The sequence below is a fragment of the Alnus glutinosa genome, chromosome 14 (genome assembly GCF_958979055.1).
Source record: "Alnus glutinosa chromosome 14, dhAlnGlut1.1, whole genome shotgun sequence".
Classification (NCBI taxonomy): domain Eukaryota; kingdom Viridiplantae; phylum Streptophyta; class Magnoliopsida; order Fagales; family Betulaceae; genus Alnus; species Alnus glutinosa.
Window position 1 is genome coordinate 20,997,818 of NC_084899.1, and position 20,565 is coordinate 21,018,382.

General features: G+C 35.5%; 2 protein-coding genes and 1 pseudogene across 2 annotated transcripts; all 3 read right to left on the reverse strand.

The window, feature by feature from the left end:
• Positions 1–11,030: 11,030 nt before the first annotated feature.
• Positions 11,031–14,199, reverse strand: LOC133857660 (linamarin synthase 2-like). Its single transcript, XM_062292952.1, has 2 exons — positions 13,548–14,199; positions 11,031–12,316 (listed from the first exon to the last, which is right to left on the reverse strand). Exons 1-2 carry the CDS (start codon positions 14,056–14,058, stop codon positions 11,397–11,399), a joined length of 1,431 nt encoding a protein of 476 aa, XP_062148936.1. The 5' UTR covers positions 14,059–14,199; the 3' UTR covers positions 11,031–11,396.
• A 1,306-nt stretch (positions 14,200–15,505) lies between these two features.
• LOC133856808 (7-deoxyloganetin glucosyltransferase-like) lies at positions 15,506–16,478 on the reverse strand (annotated as a pseudogene).
• Positions 16,479–16,911: 433 nt separating this feature from the next.
• Positions 16,912–19,815, reverse strand: LOC133856481 (linamarin synthase 2-like). The gene is made up of 2 exons (XM_062291516.1): positions 19,281–19,815; positions 16,912–18,035 (listed from the first exon to the last, which is right to left on the reverse strand). Exons 1-2 carry the CDS (start codon positions 19,786–19,788, stop codon positions 17,098–17,100), a joined length of 1,446 nt encoding a protein of 481 aa, XP_062147500.1. The 5' UTR covers positions 19,789–19,815; the 3' UTR covers positions 16,912–17,097.
• Between the last annotated feature and the right edge of the window lie 750 nt (positions 19,816–20,565).

Sequence of the window (20,565 nt, forward strand, 5' to 3'; positions counted from 1 at the left end):
TGGGGAGTGTACGGCCACCTCCAGTGGCCGAGGGTGGCCCAATGGCTTGGGGGTGGCCTTCGGGCCACCCCCGGCCACTGGGAAGGCTGCGGCCACCCCCGACGGCCACTGAGGGTGGCGCACGGCCACCCCTTGCCTTCCCTTTTTTCTTTTTTTTTTTTAAAAAAAAATAAGTTTATTTTTTTATTTTTTTATTAAGATGGACACGTGTCGCCATCTTATTGGCGACACGTGGTGCTGACATGACATTTGACAGAATATGTTAAAATTTTTAACAGAATTTGACTCCAGGAATCGATTTATAATTATTGCTAACCACAAGGACCTCCTATGAACTTTTTAAACCATAAGGAGTGAAAAATAACTATGGCATACCACAGAGACCAATGATGCAATTATCCATTCTATAAAAGTAGGCTCCCACTTTGAGGCTTCACCTTCATGGCCTAATTTCAAGGAGTACAATTGCATGGATCCCCTCCTTTGCTGCCCTCTCAAGTGTAGTCCAAAAGTAACATTGTTTGCCAATTTGCCATCTATGTACTTTTAGGAGAAGGTATTGTCGTTAAGATAATTTTGAAATAAGAGATTATATAAGGTAACGAGTCCAAAATTTTCGCTAAAGATATTAAATTTTGATGCGGGGTCGGATTAAATATTTGGATTGAGTGTAATGAGCTACTCATATTATATATTGCATGCAATACAAACAGTTTATTGCACCCAATCTCATCCGGGTGGATCGCTATTCTCTGTAATAATCAAAGTGCCCGTATTGATCATTCAGCCAAAAGCGCTACCCATAAAGTAAAAGATGATCATTCATGATCAACCAAAAAGGGAACAAAGATCGATGGTTATAATTTTATGTCATAGCAATTTGCAGCTCTAGGCATATCTTGAAATGAAATTGATGCTAGCTATTGCATTATTGGCTTGTTTGGTACGCAACGTTACAGTACGGAATCGTGCATCCGGGTCCTACGTTTGCCAAGCTGCTTCTTATTCAAACAGTCGGTCACTCTTTGCTTTAGCCTGATGAGAAAACTAAGCCTCCCCATTTCCCCTCCTTGCAACAAGGCCCACAGGCCACAATCTTCTCTTTTCGACATTTTCCCTTCACCCACGAACAAAACTCTCCTTCTCTTTTCCATTCATTTTTCAAACATTCCTCTTACATACTCAAGCTTTCCTCTTAAGATTATTGGGATTTATTAGAATTCAACAGATAATTTTAGAAAAGAGGAGAAATTTCTTTAAATTCAAGAGAGAAAGGGTACGCGTTAATGAGAGTGCAATCGGCATGGAAATGGAGGGATCTAGCGAGGGTGGAACCAGCAACGCCTCCAATGCTTGACGACCATCTTCCTCCTCGCCGCTTCCATTTCTTGCGTCTAAGTCTAAGTGTGTCTTCTGGATCTCTTCCATTCTTAGAGCTGTAATGTGGCTGGTTTCGAATTTGTCCACAGAGAAAGAGAGGAATTGAAAAGGGTTTTTTGGGCGTGGAATTGTCAACGTCTTCTGTTTAATTTAATTTAATATTTATTTTTTATAACCGTTGTTGTTTTACCATTATTTTATAATGGGTGTTGGCCAGCTAGAAGAATAAGCCAAATTCAAGTCAGAAGGAGCTTCAGCATGTGGGCCTTTTAGCAAGGAGGGGCAAAATAGGGATAACGTGACTTAGTTTTCTCATCAAGCTGAAACAAAGAGTGACCGACTGTTTGAATAAGAAGCAGGTTGGCATACCTGGGACCTGGATGCACGATTCCGCACTGTAACGTTGCACGACTCCAAAGGGTACTATCCACGTTGGACACCTAATTAGAGAGCAGCTTTTGGGTGACTTTGTCATGGAACGTACCTTATAACAGAGAGCAGCTTTTTGATGGCTTCCAATCAATCTTTCTGAAAAATTGAAATGACTTCTAAAAGTAAAGTGTGTGCAACAAGTGTCAACAAAAATTAAAGCACAGCGGAAAGTAAATGACACAGATTTTTGTTGATGAAGTGGAAACTCAGTTAAGAGAAAAACCACTCCGAGACAGCCAAACCCAGGAATTCCACTATTCAGAAGACAAAGCTAGATACAAGATAGTAACACTCACATGTACCGATGCAGTGGTCGTACCTTGATCTCTGACGTGTAACCCAACACGAACGCTTCCCAACCAGGTTCACCTACTTGAAGGGGTCTTCAATGGAACTCCTTACCTTAGAGCCGACTTCTAAGATAGACTTCGATTTATAGCGCAGCACACTTGAAAAACGGCTCTGGAGGAAATAACACGTCTCTAAGCTCTAATGGAATTCACACCGAATTCTTGCAGCTCTAAGTGCCCAAGGACCCCTATTTATAGTCTGGGGGTCAGAATGAGCGTCAGGCAAAAAAAGCCTGTGAGCCGTCCGGACAGTGGACCATGACCGTCCGGACGGACAACTGTGCGATAGGATTTTTCGAAATTTTCGCGGATAAATCTTTCATGTATAAGAACATCGTCTGGATGAGATGGCTCGATCGTCCGGACGGACGCACGTCCGCTGCAAGTAATTTCCATAACAGGCTTCGTGCGTCCGGACCAAGGGGCAGGAGCGTCCGAACGGCTAAACTTCAGCACGCAATTTCCATATCTGATGCGTGTGCGTCCGGACCATAAGGGGGAGACGTCCGGACAGTTGAAGTCGAATCGTCAGTTACCATATACGATGCACCAGCGTCCGGACCACAGCTATCAGATGTCCGGACGGTTCATTTTGAATTGCGATTCTTGCCTTACGGAGATACGCGTCTGGACGGTATACCACATCGTTCGAACGATTGATTGATCTTCCCTTTCTTAGAACTTGGAAAGAATCAGTGAACCGTTCGAGAACTGATAGGCGTCTGGATGTGCTGCTGAAACGTCCGGACGGAGTAAGCTGGCACAAAAGCTTCTCGATACAGTGAGGTGTCCGGACGGAAGAAGCACGTCGTCCAGACGGATGATGCTGGAGAGTCTGGCGTCCGGACGAGATGACACATCGTCCGGACGGCTGACGGGGAACTTTAAAATTCTTCTGACTTCACTCTAAACAGTGGAATCCCTGTTTGCAGCATCCTTACATATAAGTGATTTTGTCCAAACACAGAATGAGGCCAAAATACTAACACTTTCTTTCTTCTTCTTCTTCTTCTTCTTCTTTTTTTTAATTTATTTTTTTTTTCCTTTTTGATTTTGGTTGGTTTAGAATCATATAGTCTATGGACAAAGGATTCAGCTCTAGCTATTTGAGTACTCCTAACTTCATATATTCCTAACTTCCTAGTTGATTAATTTGTCACTGTTCTATTCCAATTCACATTACGCATACCTTCTTGTACATCAAAACTATTAAATTACTAATTATTTTCAAAGATTAAACTGATTAATGAATTTAGTCACTTCATTAATATTTTTAGTACTCTATCTCAAGTGTGCAAGACTTCTTTTTAATAAGTGAGATTATGGTAAATTTCGAAGACAACTAAGATTCAAATTCAGAACTTTATTTTAATACCATGTTAAATCATCAATTATTCAAAAAGTTTAAATTAATAAAAAATAAAAAATTTAATTATTTAATTAATATTTTAACACGAAACAATTAAAAGAAAAAAAAGAAAGGAACCTAACTAGCTTTTTGAGCTAGCTACCACATGCACCTTGATGTAATATTATTCGTTGTGGTTTTCGATTAAATAGAGATCGCTCAAACTTGGAACACATATCTAAAACATGGTGGGTAGGGTTACTATAGTATGACATATATTAGACATGACCCATTCCTAATCTGTTACATATGACCCTACAACTGGTCGATCCTATATATAGTTGGGTACAGCTAAACAAAGCAACAAGCAACATCAAATGTTGCCCCATGCATGCCCTTCAAAACCCATTATTAATTACTCTTTTTTCTTTTTTTTTTTGATGAACTTATAAAGGGAATATATATTAATGTAAGTAGGGTAACCTAAGTAGAGCCAAAAACATAGATTGGATATGAAGATGCTAGCGTATATATACATGGCACAATATTATTCAATCATTGAGTACTGCTAAAACTTTGTAGCTAGAACCTAATTAAACTAATAAAAATTTTGCTTAGAGTAATGCACATTAGCTGACGTTGTGTGTTTAAGGTGATTTCTCATATTTACTGCTTACACTACAAAAAATGCTGCAATTAGCCACGTGTCTACAGTAGCGGTTACTGTAGCTACGCAGCCAACTAGCCACGTGTCTTGATGACAACATGACAGGTTGTATATGAAAAACAAGTAGCCACGTGTATTTTTTACACGCGTCCAATTGGCCACGTGTATTTTTTACACGCGTCCAATTAGTCGCGTGTATATTTTACTGATTCTAATTTCCCCCACTTTTTTTTCTTTTGCATTTCCCCGCCCAGGATCTTTTCATTTCCGCCTTTCTCTCTCTCTTTTTCATTTCCCCACGCCCCTTTGACTTTTCTTTTCATTTCTTTTTTCTTCCTTCTTTCCCTTATTTCTTCCCCTTTCTTCACACAGTCACTGAGAGGGAAATGGAAGAGGGAGACCGAGAGAGTTGGAGAGAGAGATTCTGAGATAGATCCGGCGAATGACGACGGAGCTGGAGTCCGGAGGGTTACGGCCCGAGAGGTTGTGCTTGTGGTCGACCAACTCTCAGAGATGGAGGAGATCCGGCCGACTCACCCTCGTCGGCCAGTTTTTGGTTTGATTTCCATTCGGTTTTTCTTTTCCCTTTTTCCACGCTCTCCGTTCCTTCTTCTCCTTTTTTTTTTTTTGTTCTTTTCTTCACATAGAGGGAGATGGAAGAGGGAGACCGATCGGAGATAGATTCGTGGTCGACGACGGAGCTGGAGTCCGGAGGATCATGGCTGGAGAGGTAGAGATCCAGATCCAGATCGACTGATTCTCTTGTTTTGGTTTGATGATTTCCGGCGAGTGGTTGAGTGGGCGATTGGGTTTAATGGCCGGCAAATTGGTTTTTTTTTTTTTTTTTTTCTGGTTTTATTTCCGGCGACTTGCTGTTGTTTTGGTGTATTGAATTTTTTTTTCCCATTTTTGAATTTTGGTATTTTTAGTTTGATGGGTTCGAATCCGGCGATTAGGTAATTGCCGGTCCCGGCCTGGATTTACGCCGGATTGGGAGAAGAAAAAAGACCGGCCTGGCCGGATGTACGCCGGATTGGGAGAAGAAAATTTATGTTCTGTTTTTTCTTTTTTTCTTTTTTAAAATAAACAAAAATGTTTGTCACGTGTCTTTCATTACATGCTGCTAGAATTGCCAGAAAAATGAAATTTCAGTTAGCCACTTGGAGTGGCACGTGGCTAAATGCTACATGGCTAAATAGCCGCATATATAAAGGGACACGTGGCTAAAATTGCATTTAGTCACAACTTGATTCACTGTGTGTAATTGGCCGTTGCTAAATGCACGTGGCTAGCAATTAGCCATGTGTATGACCCCATACACGTGGCTAATTGCAAGTGGCTAAAAACAAAAATTTTTTGTAGTGTTAATACATGTCATGTTGCCGCCGATATAGACTGGTCTATCCTAGTATAAGGGTATTACAGAGCCTGGACACATAATTAATGATTATGTCTAGCCTATGCTCCTAGCTAGACTAGTCTATCCTAGTATAACGGGTTAAGATTTTATCAAATTATTTGTCCGAATTTAAAAGAATTCGAACACGTAATTATGATTTATCACGTAGTTAAGTAGCCCAATTTTTATTTTATCACATAAATTTCAAAAGTGATTTATCATAATTACCTAATCAAATTTTTTCAAATTCGGACAAATAAATTAAGAGGATCTAATCTATTGTCACGTCAAATTGGAAGACCAAAATACTTTTAAGCCAAAAGAAATTTATCACACCGAACTGATGATCATATGAACAAACATTAAAAAAATTTTATCACACCAAACTCATACGAACAAACATTCAAATTTTTCTTGCACATCTGCTTGAAGAAGCCCACAAAAATCTACTGTTGTGGTCCTTCACTTTATAAACACAGATCTGCTTTAGAGTTTAGATCACGCCTCCCTTTTCAATCCAATGGCCATCAAGGAAATCACGAAAAACACCAACATGATCAACTATATATATATATATATTCTTTTTCTTTTTCTTTTTCGTTTTTCTGATCAGAAACTATTAAAATCATATAATTAAAATCATATTTTAGTTTATCACATGCCATGTCCAAATTTTTCCATTTGTCACGACATCCTAGTCCAGCTATTCCACGTCCTCCCTCTTCCTATTTGGATTGAATTCCTCGTTCAAATAGAAGTCAATTGGATTCCTAATTAAATATAAAATTAAGATTTACCGTCATATGGGAACACTATTGTCTCGTTATGTAAAAAACCAACAATAAATTAATATTCCCAATCTCAGAGCTAGGGATGTAATCGAGTCAAGCTGAGTCGAGTTTAAAAATTTTAATACTGACTCATTTATGAGTCGAGCCTAAATAGTCGAGTTCGAACTCGAACCGAGTTATAAATTGCATGTTCAAGCTCGGCTCGTTTAAAATTCGGGCGAGCTCAAGCTCAAGCTCTAGTTCGTTGAGAATGACATTCGAGCCGAGCCGAGTCGGGTTACTCGACAAGCTAAGCTTGGCTCAACTAAAGCTCGATGTAGACTATTAAATTTTTCAATAAGTGATCAAAGTAGAATTCAAGCTCAAGTTTATGAACAACCTCTATACATTTATTAATAACATAAATATATAATATGTAACTATATAAGACATATTATAAAATATAGTACATAACTATAGTTCATAAGTAACAAATTAACAATATGTTATTATATATAACTAGAGAGTATAAACTATTGTATATATATAATGTGAACAAATAGTAAGTCTAATATATTCTATAAAACTAAGTAACTATAATATAAGTATAATATAAAACTATTGTTAACCATGTGTGATGTAATATATATATAACTTAATATGTTAATTTAACATACTAAATATGTTATCAAAGTATTATAATTAACATGTAATACTATATATATTATACTATATTTACTAATATATATGTAAGATATGAATGAGCTAACGAGTCGGACTAACGAGCCGGGCGTGCAACCCGGTTGAGCTTTAAACGAGCTGAGGTCGTAAGCCCTTATCGAGTTTTGTCGAGAGAGTCGGGTATGTATCATTTACTAATCGAGCGGGTTTCTACAGTAACGATCGAGTTTCTACAGTATCGAGCTCGAGTTTGGATCAGGCTAAACTGAGTAGGTATCAAGCAAGTTGTCGAACAGACTGATTTATTTACATCCCTCCTCGGAGCACACCGCAATTATTATAAGTTATCATAGACTTGTGTTAATAGATAAGTCAATATGCACGGATGCACATGCTCCACACAATATTGTCATTATGAAATACGGAAACTTACCACGACAGGATTTTATTTTGAAATTTTAAACTAAAAGTTGCTTTGAAACTAATCTTCAAACTATCAATTTTTGGATTCTGATCCTCTCAAACTTTCAAAAAGTTTCAAAAAGTCCCATTTGATTGAAATATGCCTACAATATCTTTGTCACGTGTTAATTTTTAATTAAAAAAATAAAAAAAATAAAATAAAATTTGAATTTATATATATTAAAAAAACTAAAATAATAATAATAATAATAATAATAATAATAATAATAATGGAGGTAGTCGGCCACCCTCATTTTGGCCAAAGGAGTGGCTCAAGGCCGGGTTTAAGAGTGGTCAAACCATCTCCTTAGCTCTTGGGGGTGGTTCGGCCACGCCCAATGAGCAAAATGGAGGTGGCCAAAACCACTCCCAAGAGTCCCGTTTGGCCTAGGGGTGGGTTCGGCTATCCTTAAGTGCAAACCATAAAATTATTATTATTTTCCTTTTTGGTCATTGGGAGTGGCCAAACCATTCTTGTTTGGCCAGGGGGTGGATTCAACCACCCCCAAAGCCAAACCCTAACCCCCCTTTTTTTTTGGCCTTCGGAGATAGCCGAACCCACCCTCAAGCAAAACAGGGGTGGCCGAGCCAACCCCAAGGCTCTTGGGGGTGGCTCAGTCACCCCTCGGCCAAAATGGGGGTGGCCGGCAACCAATATATATATATATATATAATTGAAAAATGACACGTGGTAGGAGTATTATCGGCATATTTTGATAAAATTGGTCTTTTTAAAACTTTTTGGTAGTTTGGGGGACAGAGTTTAATGGTTGGTAGTTTAGAGGCTACTTTCAAAATGATTGGTAGTTTGTAGGGCTTAAATATAATTTTTTTCTTTTATTTTTCTTCCACATAAAAACTTTCTAGTTTTTTTTTTTTTTTCCTTTTGTTTTACTTGGTAATTACATTAGAGAAATGCTACCTCAATCACCACATTACCACAATACCTTTGCCATCTCATTCGGTCCTATGTGACATTTTATTTTATTTTATTTTATTTTATTTTATTTTATTTTATTTCTTTCTTTCTTTCTTTTGGATCCCAAATGCGTTGGGAGGGAATACGTGTTTCCTCTCCCTCAACCACTTCTTTCTCTCTTCTCTTTGTTCTTCTTGTCGGATAATCTATCTGTCGACGGAATCTCTGCCTTTAGAATTTCGGGAATGAGAGAGAATGTTAAAAAAATGGTAAAAATCCATAAACTAAAATTCAGATCAAAAGGAAACTAGTGTCAAAAAAGAAAAGAGAGAGAGAGAGAGAGAGAGAGAGAGAGAGAGAGAGAGAGAGAGAGAGAGAGAGAGAGAGAGAGCCCATCAATGTGGATTGAAGAGAATGAAGAAGAAAACGTTTTAGAAGGAAAAGAGCTTTTTATCGTTGCAGTCTGAATCAATTGCAGAAGCCTCTCAAAGCCTCTATTTTTTTTTTTTTTTGAAGAAGGAAAGAAGACAATCTCGGTATCATACGTAGGTGGCATCTTCTAAGCAGTGAGATATACTTTACAGCCTAGATTGTTAAAAGTTTGCAATTCTTAAGGATTTGCTGTGGATTCGAGAGAGGCCAAACGCGTTGGGAGGAGAATTTTTCATTTTCCCTCCCAACATGCACGTTTGAGATTTTTTTTTTTAAAGAGATAAAATGCCACTAAAACTGAGTAAGATGGAAGCGAAAATGTGGTACATAAGGAGTACTAGCATTTCTCTTTATAACATTATTACTCTGTCAGAAGTGTGCATGTTACTGGTACCTATTCACGAGAAATTCGAGTACAATTGAAATAGACATGACCTTAAGGGGTTGAATTTTGCTTGCTAACGTTAACCAAGTAACGAGAAATAAGTATATATCTTTTGGAACGGTTGAATGGAGAAATTACCTTCATTTGGTGCAACCCGAAGAAGGCTTCAAATAATTAGTAACAATTATGAGTGTACATGCAATGCGGTTGTATTTGCGGTCATTTGTAATACCTGTAGTTGTAGTCATAAAAATGTAAATATTATTTTTAGATATTCGTATCTGTATTATGTTTTTACTAATAACATCAAAGTTGTTATTGCAGTTATTATCTGTTATCCGCGTATTATGTAATAAGCCTATTTTAGTCTTTTAGGTTTCTATTATAACCTATTTTAAACGATTTTAAAAATAATTTAGACTGCTTTTTAGTATTTTGAGATTGTTTTAATTTTTTTTAAAGCCTTAATCTTTTGAAAATATATTGATATATTTCATATAACTTTTATCTTTTTTTTTTTAAGTGTTACACGAGACAGCAACACGTACAGTCAACCAAATCAATGTAAACACAACCTATACCTAATTCAAAACGATGTCATTTTGGTAATTATATTAAATATTAAATATATATTATATACAAAGGGTATGCTGATGCGGTTAATAAACGCATTCGCGTACCATAAAATCGCTATCTGCATCTACATATGTGTGGATCGTGGTTTTTGTTAACTGCATCCGTATGTGCCGATAGTTGGGAATAGCGAATGTAGGTTATTACTATCCTCCAGCATATACACCCTTAGTAATAACCAAAGCTTTATATCAAACAATACCTTGTCACATGCACCATATATATACAAGGCGCGCGGCCCTAATACACTGCTCGAATTACATTTAATTTGCTTGAAGAGGAACTCAAAAGAAAAAGAAAAAGAATATATATATATATATATATATATATATATATATATATATATAACTAGCTTTAATATATAGGCCAGTGACGATTGTTAATGAGCTCTAAAGAAAATTCAATTTCTTGTTGATATATTTTTTTAAAAAAAGTTGTACGTATAATAAAATTGTGGGAATATTCCAGACTAGATAGGAAGATAGATCGAGGAGCAAATATTTAATTAATTCTACGACCTCACCAAAGTATATATATATAGACCACATGAATTATTCTTGCAACAACATTCAACGAATTGGAAAGATCGATCTGGTACTGCCACCTGTACAGCTTCATTCGGATGAACATTCTGCATGTGAATAATGCATAACATTAGTCTCCATATAAATATATATATATATATATATATATATATATATATATATATATATATATATATATATATATATATATATATATATATCGTAGTGAATTGAGACAAAAGGATGACAAAGCCCAAGCACCTGGGGCAACCTCTTGAAAGAAATGCATTGGTAAGTGCTTCATTACTTGAAACCACTCAAATAATTAGTTGAAAGATTAATATAATTAGTAGATGAAGATCTAAGAAATATTACAGTTCGAATCAAATTAAATCTCAAAAAATATAACTACTTATAGTTATTATGGACCTTGGAGAGTGACCCGAGATAATGGGCCGGAAGACAACATAAAATAAAGATATATTTCATGTTGAACAGGGTGATCTCACTTATATTCATGTTCAACAATAGAGTTTGGTATAGAATTTTACTACCGTAGGAAAAATGAATTACGCTTCAAAAAAAGAAATCATATCTCAATCAATAGCTTAGCTTAGATCTTCAATAAAAAATAGAAAATAAAAAAAATAAAAAAATAAGTACTTCATCATTTATTCATTGATTTTGTTAAGTGGGTACAAAGCTTTATATATGCTGCTATCTATTATTCTAGTGGAATTAGGATAAAAGAAAATTAACTAGTACCTACAGGATAACATAATTAATGGATAAGATAAATCAATACAAGTCTAGAATTAGTATGACTATGAAAAAAGATATGATACATTTACAACTTTTAACTTTTAATTTGTTTGAGGCTGACAAGAAGCCTCATTTTAATTTCATGCACCTCGGACTCTAGGCTTGTACGACCCTCACTTGAAAAATAAAAGATAGGAAAGATAATATGGCTGTAGATAATTAAGAGCTCTGTACTCCAATAGGTATTCTGCATTAGAGAGCCTCCTTAATTAACCTTTCAAAACTTTGGTAAGATGAACCTCCAATATCAGTAGATTTCACTGCTTTCAGCTTCCATTCTAGTGTCTTTTGCCTCATCGCCTTCCCCTTATCCCCTTCCATCACTTCTTTAACAAGTGCTTCAATCTCATCATGTTTTACATCATGGTCGACCTCCATGCCAATTCCCCAGGTGGTACAAGCGTACCGACAATTAGTTTGTTGCTCAGCGAAAAATGGCCAACAAATAACAGGCACACCACCGCATATGCTTTCTAATGTAGAGTTCCATCCACAATGTGTTAGGAAAACCCCTATTGATGGGTGTGACAACACTTGCTCTTGGGGGCACCAACTTACTAGCAATCCTCTATCCCTAGTTTCCTCCAAAAAATCTTCAGGCAAAATTGCTGAATCTCCTATTATCACGTCCGGCCTAACTATCCACAAAAATGGGTGCTTGCTATTTGCAAGTCCCCATGCAAACTCTTTCAAATGGTGTTCGGTCATCACTGTAACGCTACCATAATTTACGTACACAATAGATTTAGGTTCCCTTTTATCAAGCCATTGGAGACATTCGGAGTCTTCTTTCCATAAGCTTGAACTTAAGGATTTGAGTTGGTTATCTAGCACATGCCGGCCTAGTAAGGGAAGTGGACCTATATTGTAAATTCGAGGGAACATGGCTGAAATTGCTTCTAGTACTTCATGTTCAAAGTCATCAAATGTGTTGAAGATGATCGCAGAAGAATCCAAGCAATTTCGTGCTTCTGATCTTAGAAAATCGAACATGATTTCATTAGTATCAGTGATTCTAATGAAGCTAGGGAAGTCCTTGAGCCGGATGTTTTTCATGCAAGGAATCCAGTTGATTGGTGTGTCAAGTGTGCCGTCATCTTTGAAGCTTTCGTCTATAACACAGGAAAGATAAAATTATGTTTAGGGAATGTTGTTGAACTCGTGCTAAATATTGCAATTTTTAGAAACTGAAATCATGTTGATATATGACAAAATTGCATGCATGTCCACTCTAGGTGAAAAGTCATATATAATTATGATCACAACATAAACAACCGTGTATATTCTGATACATCTAATTTTTTTTTTTAAGAGAAATGCTATATATTATAATTTTATCCAGCATTTATACAATAAAGATGGCATAACACTTACAACTAATTCTTGAATTAATCTTTATTAAATAATAATAATAAGAAAAAGATCAAATAATTGATTTGGAGTGTCACCTTAATTTTGTTAAACACTTGTAAGATAAAAATATAATATCTAGAATTACTTAATTTTTTAATATGCAGTAACACTGTCAGACAACCATTTTCACAATTGAGTTTTATTCCTGATTAGGTTCTTCGACCCTTTTCTTTTTTAAGAAAAAAAGAAAAAAAAAAAGAAAAAAAAAAAGAAGAAGATACAATTACTATATTTCTTTGCTATGTCTCGATGTTATTTGGTTTCTCTCTAAGACCAAAACTTTTTTTTTTCAATGCTTATCAGCAGCAGGGAGAAATAGAGAATGGAAGACACTTGCCACATGCATAGTAAAGAGAACTGCTATTGTTTAGTCATCAAAACATGCTTTTACTTATGATTCAGTAAAAAATAATGATATTTTGTAGACTGTTATACTATTATCATACAACTTAGATAATATAGTAGTAAAAATTAGCATTTGAACAACAATAATTTGTAAAAAAGAAAAATCAAAAGTTAATTTGTACTGACACATTATTCCAATTATATAACAATCGTGTAGAGTGTACTAATATAATTAATAGCATTTCTCTATAGTAAAAGCATTATCTTGACGTACATCACTTTCCTCTCTCTGTGCCTGATAATTAAGATAAAACGACTATTATTGTCTAGTTTTTGGGACATGGTCGCATAAAAAAAGGATTATTTATTTTTATTTATTAATGTTAAAATATTAATTGTAAATAATTAAATTTTTTAAATAAAAGTGCTGAATTCAAAGTTGACTTTATAATATAATTCCAAAACAAAATAAAGAACCAAGAGACATCATGTGGTTTGCGATCAAACTTCGGATCGATATCCCAACTGAGTGCACAAACATATATGAGGATCAGAAGTACATAGTATTACGGCATAAGTACAAACCTTTGAAGGGAATAATGCCTCTTTTGATGAGTTCGCTGAAGTTCAGATATCCCATTAACCCACAAGCTGAAGCAGTCCAAAATTGAACCTCCGGGATGCCTAACTCTTTTCCAGCTTTACGACCAAAACCCGTAATCCCATCGGAAATTATGCAAGTGATTGGAGGCACTTCAGACGAGGAGTTAAGCTTAAGCACAAGCTCTTTAAATGGGGCCAAACAATTCTTTCTTGTGGAATCACATAGGGCTGGTACATCCTGGGTTGCATCCTGGTCGGACGGTGGCAACCCATCGGGTATAGTTTCAAACCGAAAATCCGGTAAGCCCTTCATGTGGTCGGGTCCTTTGGACCGGACTAGTCGCATGTGGTTGAACTCGGTGTTGACAAAGGTTATGTGAAAGCCCCTCGAGTGTAGGAGCTTGGCTAATTGCATCATGGGGGTCACATGCCCTTGTGCTGGGAATGGGATGCAAACTGCATGGGGTTTACTGGCTTGATCAACTGAACCCATTTTTACCAAATAAAGCTCTTAGATGGATTCAAATTTCAAGGGAGTTGTGATAGCTTCCTTTAGCTTTGTACTAATATATAGAAACAATGCTTCAATATTAGCCGTACGTTAGATGGGCACTGTAATGATCAGGCTGTTAGCCGATAAAAAGAGATAAATGTAATGAAAAATATCTTTCATCACCACTTTGATCTATGATTTGAGTTTGACTTTTATACGGGACCCATAAAAAGAGATAAATGTGATGAAAAATATCTTTGTTTGTTGGTTATTTGACTTTTTGGTCGTCTCCAATAACAGCTTATCGATCACGTCAGAGTGTAACATCAAAACACTTGCAGCCAAAAACAGTTTGTGGTGGTCCTTCACTTATGTCTTGGTGGCGTGCTGGAGCAGAACTGCAGAAGCCTCGAGTTGTTGGGGACTGATTTATGCACAATAAGATTGTGTACAAGTTGTACACGACTACTTATATTGATGGAACCTTTTTTTTCAAGTGTTTAACTTAATGTATAAATCACTAATTGTAGTATAAAAATTAACTGAGATGTTTTTGTGATAGGCAAAATTGATAAATTACTTCATAAAGTTAATTTCCGTCTGCTAACTTGTCAGAAACCGTTAGGTTGCCACATCATGCACTATAAAAACGTAACAAGTGTCACTCTTAATAAAAAAAATATATATATTAATATATTAAAAGTTAAAAACTTAAATATTACTTTTTAAAAAAGAAAAAAAAGAGGAGTAGTGGCAGCCACACTGTTTGGGGAGGGGGGTGGCATGTGAGCCACCCCAAACTCCATTTTTTCTTCCTAAAAAATAATAATAATATTTTAAGTTTTTAATTTTCTTCTTTTTGTTTTTCATTTTTGGCACTTACGTTCAAGGTTAAGAAAATTCAATTTGATGATGAGATCTTTTTATTATTAATGAGCTCTACTTCAAATGACACTTTCTTGATCTCTTGGATATAAGAGCATTAGCACTAGAGCTCTACTTCAAATTAAAGTTCAAATGACAATAAGGGAATATGATACAATGAATTTTTTAAGAGTTTTGTTTACAATCAAAAAAGGGAATAAAATTTAGAAAATTTGTTGCTAATACTCTAACAAAATTGTAGATTCAAGACTTGATAGAAAGAAAGAGTAATATTTAATTTAAACGGTTTCACAGTTAAATTCTATGATGAATAAGTTGAATAAAATATGATCTGTATTTGAAAAAGTTCAATAAATTATAATTTATTTTTGAAAAAAGTAGAATCAGAATCATATTATGTTTCCAAAATTCTTTTGCCAAACAGACCTAAACCATGAATTATTTTTGCAACATTTTGTCAATAATGCATAATAGTCTCCATATCGATGACTAGTGACATGCAAAAATATGATAAAGCCCAACTGCCCAAGCACGTGGCAACCTCTAGAAAGAAATGCATGGGTAAGTAATTAATTACTTGAAAACACTTGAATAATTACTTGAAAGAAATATAATTCGGTCATCATCTAAGGATTACACAACATAATTACATCTCAAAAATACTAACTACTAATTATGCGTGAAAGATATGATATATAGAACATGATGCCATAGATATGCTTACGATAGTTATACTATTCAGTTGCAATATGGAGCATGGAGAGCCTCCTCAATTAACCTTTCAAAATTCTTGTAAGATGAACCTTCAACATCAGTAACTTCAACTGCTTTCTTTTTCCATTCAGTGCCTTTTGCCTCATTTCCTTTCCCTTATCCCCTTTCATCACTTCATTAACAAGTGCTTCAATCTCATCACGATTTACATTGGGGTTGACCTTTATGCCAATCCCCCAGTTGGTACAAGCATACCGACAATTCGTTTGTTGCTCTGCGAAAAATGGCCAGCAAATAATAGGCACACCACAACATATAGAGTTCCATCCGCAATGTGTTAGGAAAAGCCCTATTGATGGGTGTGCTAGAACTTGCTCTTGGGAGCACCAACTTACTAGCAATCCCCTATCCTTAGTCTCCTCAAAAAATTGTTTAGGCAAATTTGTCGAACCTCCCAATACCACATCTGGCCTAACTATCCACAAAAATGGGTGATTGCTGTTTGCAAGCCCCTATGCAAACTCTTTCAAATGTTGTTCGGTCATCACGGTTAGGCTGCCATAATTTACATACATAATAGAATTGGGTTTCCATTTATCAAGCCATTGGAGACATTTGGAGTCTTCCTTCCATAAGCTTAAACTTAAGGATTTGTATTGGCTATTAGGCACATGCCGGCCAAGTAAGCGAAGTGGGCCTATATTGTAAATGCGAGGGAATATGGCTGCAATTGCGTTTAGTACTTCATATTCAAACTCATCAAACGTGTTGAAGATGATCGCAGAAGAATTCAAACAATTTTTGATAAAGTGTTTAGTCATCAAATATGTTATGTTTGATAAAGTGTTTTGTGGTGGAATTTTTGTTTCAATAGTAATAAGAAGTTATTGATGTGGTATATAGTAGAAAGAAGTTTTAAATTATTTGTAAGAAAAAACAAAAAAAAATTATGTTTTTTATTGGGTTTTTTTGTTTGAATAATAATAAGAAATTATTAATGTGATCTAAAAAATATGAATGTTTATAAGTTGACTTTAAAAAAATAAAAAATAAATAACACACACACACAAAATGAGTTGTTTGCCAAACAGTGCCAAAGAGGTTGTTTGGCAAACCCCTTCCCTCACCCCCAATTTTTTCTTAAAATACCAACTTCAAATCATTCTAACTTTTTTCATTTCTTTATATTACATCTATAATTTTTTTATTATTATTCAAATAAAAAAAACCACTATTAAAAAAAATCACTTTTCCATACAAAAAATTCAAAAAATCTTTATACTTTAATTATTTCACATCAATAACTTCTTATTACTGAAAAAAACAAAAACAAAAAAAAAAAAAAAAAAGATCTCAAAAACATTTACCAAACACACCCTCCTCTCTTATGGCAGGGAAAGAGAAAAAGACTATATTGTAATATGTTTTTAGAGGACATGGTCACATAACTTTGATGTGATGGAGAGCCTCCTTAATTAACCTTTCAAAACTTTGGTAAGATGAACCTCCAATATCAGTAGTTTCCAGTGCTTTCTGCTTCCATTCTAGTGTCTTTTGCCTCATCGCCTTCCCCTTATCCCCTTCCATCATTTCTTTAACAAGTGCTTCAATCTCATCACGTTTTACATCATGGTTGACCTCCATGCCAATTCCCCAGGTGGTACAAGCATACCGACAATTAGTTTGTTGCTCAGCAAAAAATGGCCAACAAATAACAGGCACACCACTGCATATGCTTTCTAATGTAGAGTTCCATCCACAATGTGTTAGGAAAACCCCTATTGATGGGTGTGAAAGCACTTGCTCTTGGGGGCACCAACTTACTAGCAATCCCCTATCTTTAATCTCCTTAAAAAATTCTTCAGGTAAAATTGCAGAGTCTCCCATTACCACGTCTGGCCTAACTATCCACAAAAATGGGTGCTTGCTATTTGCAAGCCCCCATGCAAACTCTTTCAAATGGTGTTCGGTCATCACGGTAATGCTACCGTAGTTTACGTACACAATAGATTTAGGTTCCCTTTTATCAAGCCATTGGAGACATTCTAAGTCTTCTTTCCATAAGCTTGAACTTAAGGACATGAGTTGGTTATCTGGCACATGCCGGCCTAATAAGGGAAGCGGACCTATAATGTAAATGCGGGAGAACATGGCTGAAATTGCTTCTAGTACTTCATATTTAAATTCATCAAATGTGTTGAAGATGATCGTAGAAGAATCCAAGCAATTTCGTGCTTCTGATCCCAAAAAGTCGAACATGATTTCATTAATATCAGTGATTCTCATGAAGCTAGGGAAGTCCTTGAGCCGGATGTTTTTCATGCAAGGAATCCAGCTAATTGGTGTGTCAAGTGTGCCGTCATCTCTGAAGCTTTCGTCTATAACACGGGAAAGATAAAATTAATTTAGGAAATGTTGTCGAACTCATGCTAAATATTGCAATTTTTAGAAACTAAAATCAAGTTGATATATGACAAAATTGCATGCATGTCCACTCTAGGTGAAAAGTCATATATAGTTATGATCACAAAATAGACAACCATGTATATTCTCATACTTCTAATTTCTTATTTCTTTTTCTTTTTAAAGAGAAATGTTATATACTATAATTCTATCCAACATTTATACAATAAAGATGGTGTGACTTACACACACAGCTAATCCTTGAATTAATCTTTATTAAATAATAATAATAATAAAAGATCAAATAATTGATTTGGAGTATACATGTCAATATTGTTAGACACTTGTAAGATAAAAATATAATATTTAGAATTACTTTTTTTTTTTAATCTGCATGCAGTAACAATACTGTCAGACAACCATTTTCACAACTGAGTTTTATTCCTGATCAGGTTCTTCGACCCTTTTCTTTTTTAAGAAAAAACAAATAGCTGCAATTACTATATTTCTTTGCTATGTCTCGATGTTATTTGGTTTCTCTCTAAGACCAAAACATTTTTTTTTTCAATGCTTATCAGCAGCAGAGAGAAATAGAGAATGGAATACACTTGCCACATGACTATTGTTTAGTCATCAAAACACGCTTTTACTTATGATTTAGTAAAAAGTAATGCTATTTTGTAAATTGTTATATTATTATCATACAACTTAAATGACATAGTAGTAAAGCTTAGTATTTGAAACAATAATAGTTTGTAAAAAAGAAAAATTAAGAGTTAATTTATACTGTCACATTATTTCAATTATATGGCAATCGTGTAGAGTGTATTAAATATCATTTCTCTATAGTAAAAGCATTATCTTGACACCACTTTCCTCTCTCTAGCAGGGAAAGATAAAACGACTATTATTGTCTATTTTTGGGGACTTGATCACATAAATTTGATGCAATAAATAAGTACGAGAAATGTTCATACAAAAATAATTATTTATTTTTATTTATTTATGTTAAAATACTAATTGTAAATAATTAAATTTATTAAATAAAAGTGCCGAATTCGAAGTTGAGTTTATAATATAATTCCAAAACGAACAAATTAAACAAAATAAAGAACCAAGAGACATCATGTGGTTTGCAATCAAACTTCAGATATCCCAATTGAGTGCACAAACATGAGGATCAGAAGTACATAGTATCATGGATTCACATAAGTACAAACCTGTGAAGGGAATAATGCCTCTTTTGACGAGTTCACTGAAGTTCAGATATCCCATGAAGCCACAAGCTGAAGCAGTCCAAAATTGAACCTCCGGAATGCCTAACTCTTTTCCAGCTTCACGACCAAAACCTGTAATGCCATCGGAAATTATGCAAGTGATTGGAGGCACTTCAGACGAGGAGTTAAGCTTAAGCACAAGCTCTTTAAACGGGGCCAAACAATTTTTTCTTGTGGAATAAAATAGAGATGGGACATCTTGGGTTGCATCTCGGTCGGACGGTGGCAACCCATCGGGTATAGCTTCAAACCGGAAATCCGGTAAGCGCTTTATGTAGTCGGGTCCTTTGGACCGGACTAGTCGCATGTGGTTAAACTTGGTGTTGACAAAGGTTATGTGGAAACCCCTCCAGTGTAGGAGCTTGGCTAATCGCATCATGGGGGTGACATGCCCTTGTGCTGGGAATGGGACGCAAACTGCATGGGGTTTACTGGCTTCAACTGAACCCATCTTTACCAAATAAAGCTCTTAAATGGATTCAAGTTTCAAGGAGTTGTGATAGCTTCCTTTAGCTTTGTACTCTTATATAGCTTCAGGCAGCTGTTAGACGATAAAAAGAGATATATAAATGCAATGAAAAATGTCTTCAATTCATCACCACTTTGATCTATGAATAGTAGACAGAATTGATGATCAATTATTTGAGCTTGACTTTTCTACGGACCTTTATAAATTACGCTATTTTGTGATCTCCAATAATAGCTTATCACGTCAGAGTGTAACATCAAAACACTTGCAGCCAAAAACAGTATTTGTCGTGGTCCTTCACAAGTCTTGGTGGGGTGCCGGAGCAGTAGCTTCAAGTGTTTAGGGAGAATGAATAAAAGTTACCACTATGGCTCTGGTTTTTATTCTTTGTTTGGGTATATATGTAATTTGGCATGACTATAAATGCTTTTGATTTCTTGGGGGAGGAAGGGTTCGGTGCTCCGGCAGTGGCGCTGCGTTGGATCACATAGATCTGCTTGAGGAAGCCCACAAAAATCTACTGTTGCGAACCTTCGATTTATTACACAGCTTTGCATTAGATAGACCAGGATCCTCTTCGGTTGAAATTCGATTAGAGAAAATCTTGCAGCATCACGTTACCTTGTAATTTTGATATGACGTGAATATTATAGATAACTCAGTATACACCACACAATTTTTTCATTATTGACTAAGAAAAGTTACCACGGCAGGCTTTTATTTTTCTTCCACATAAAAACTTAGCCTTTTTTTTGGGGG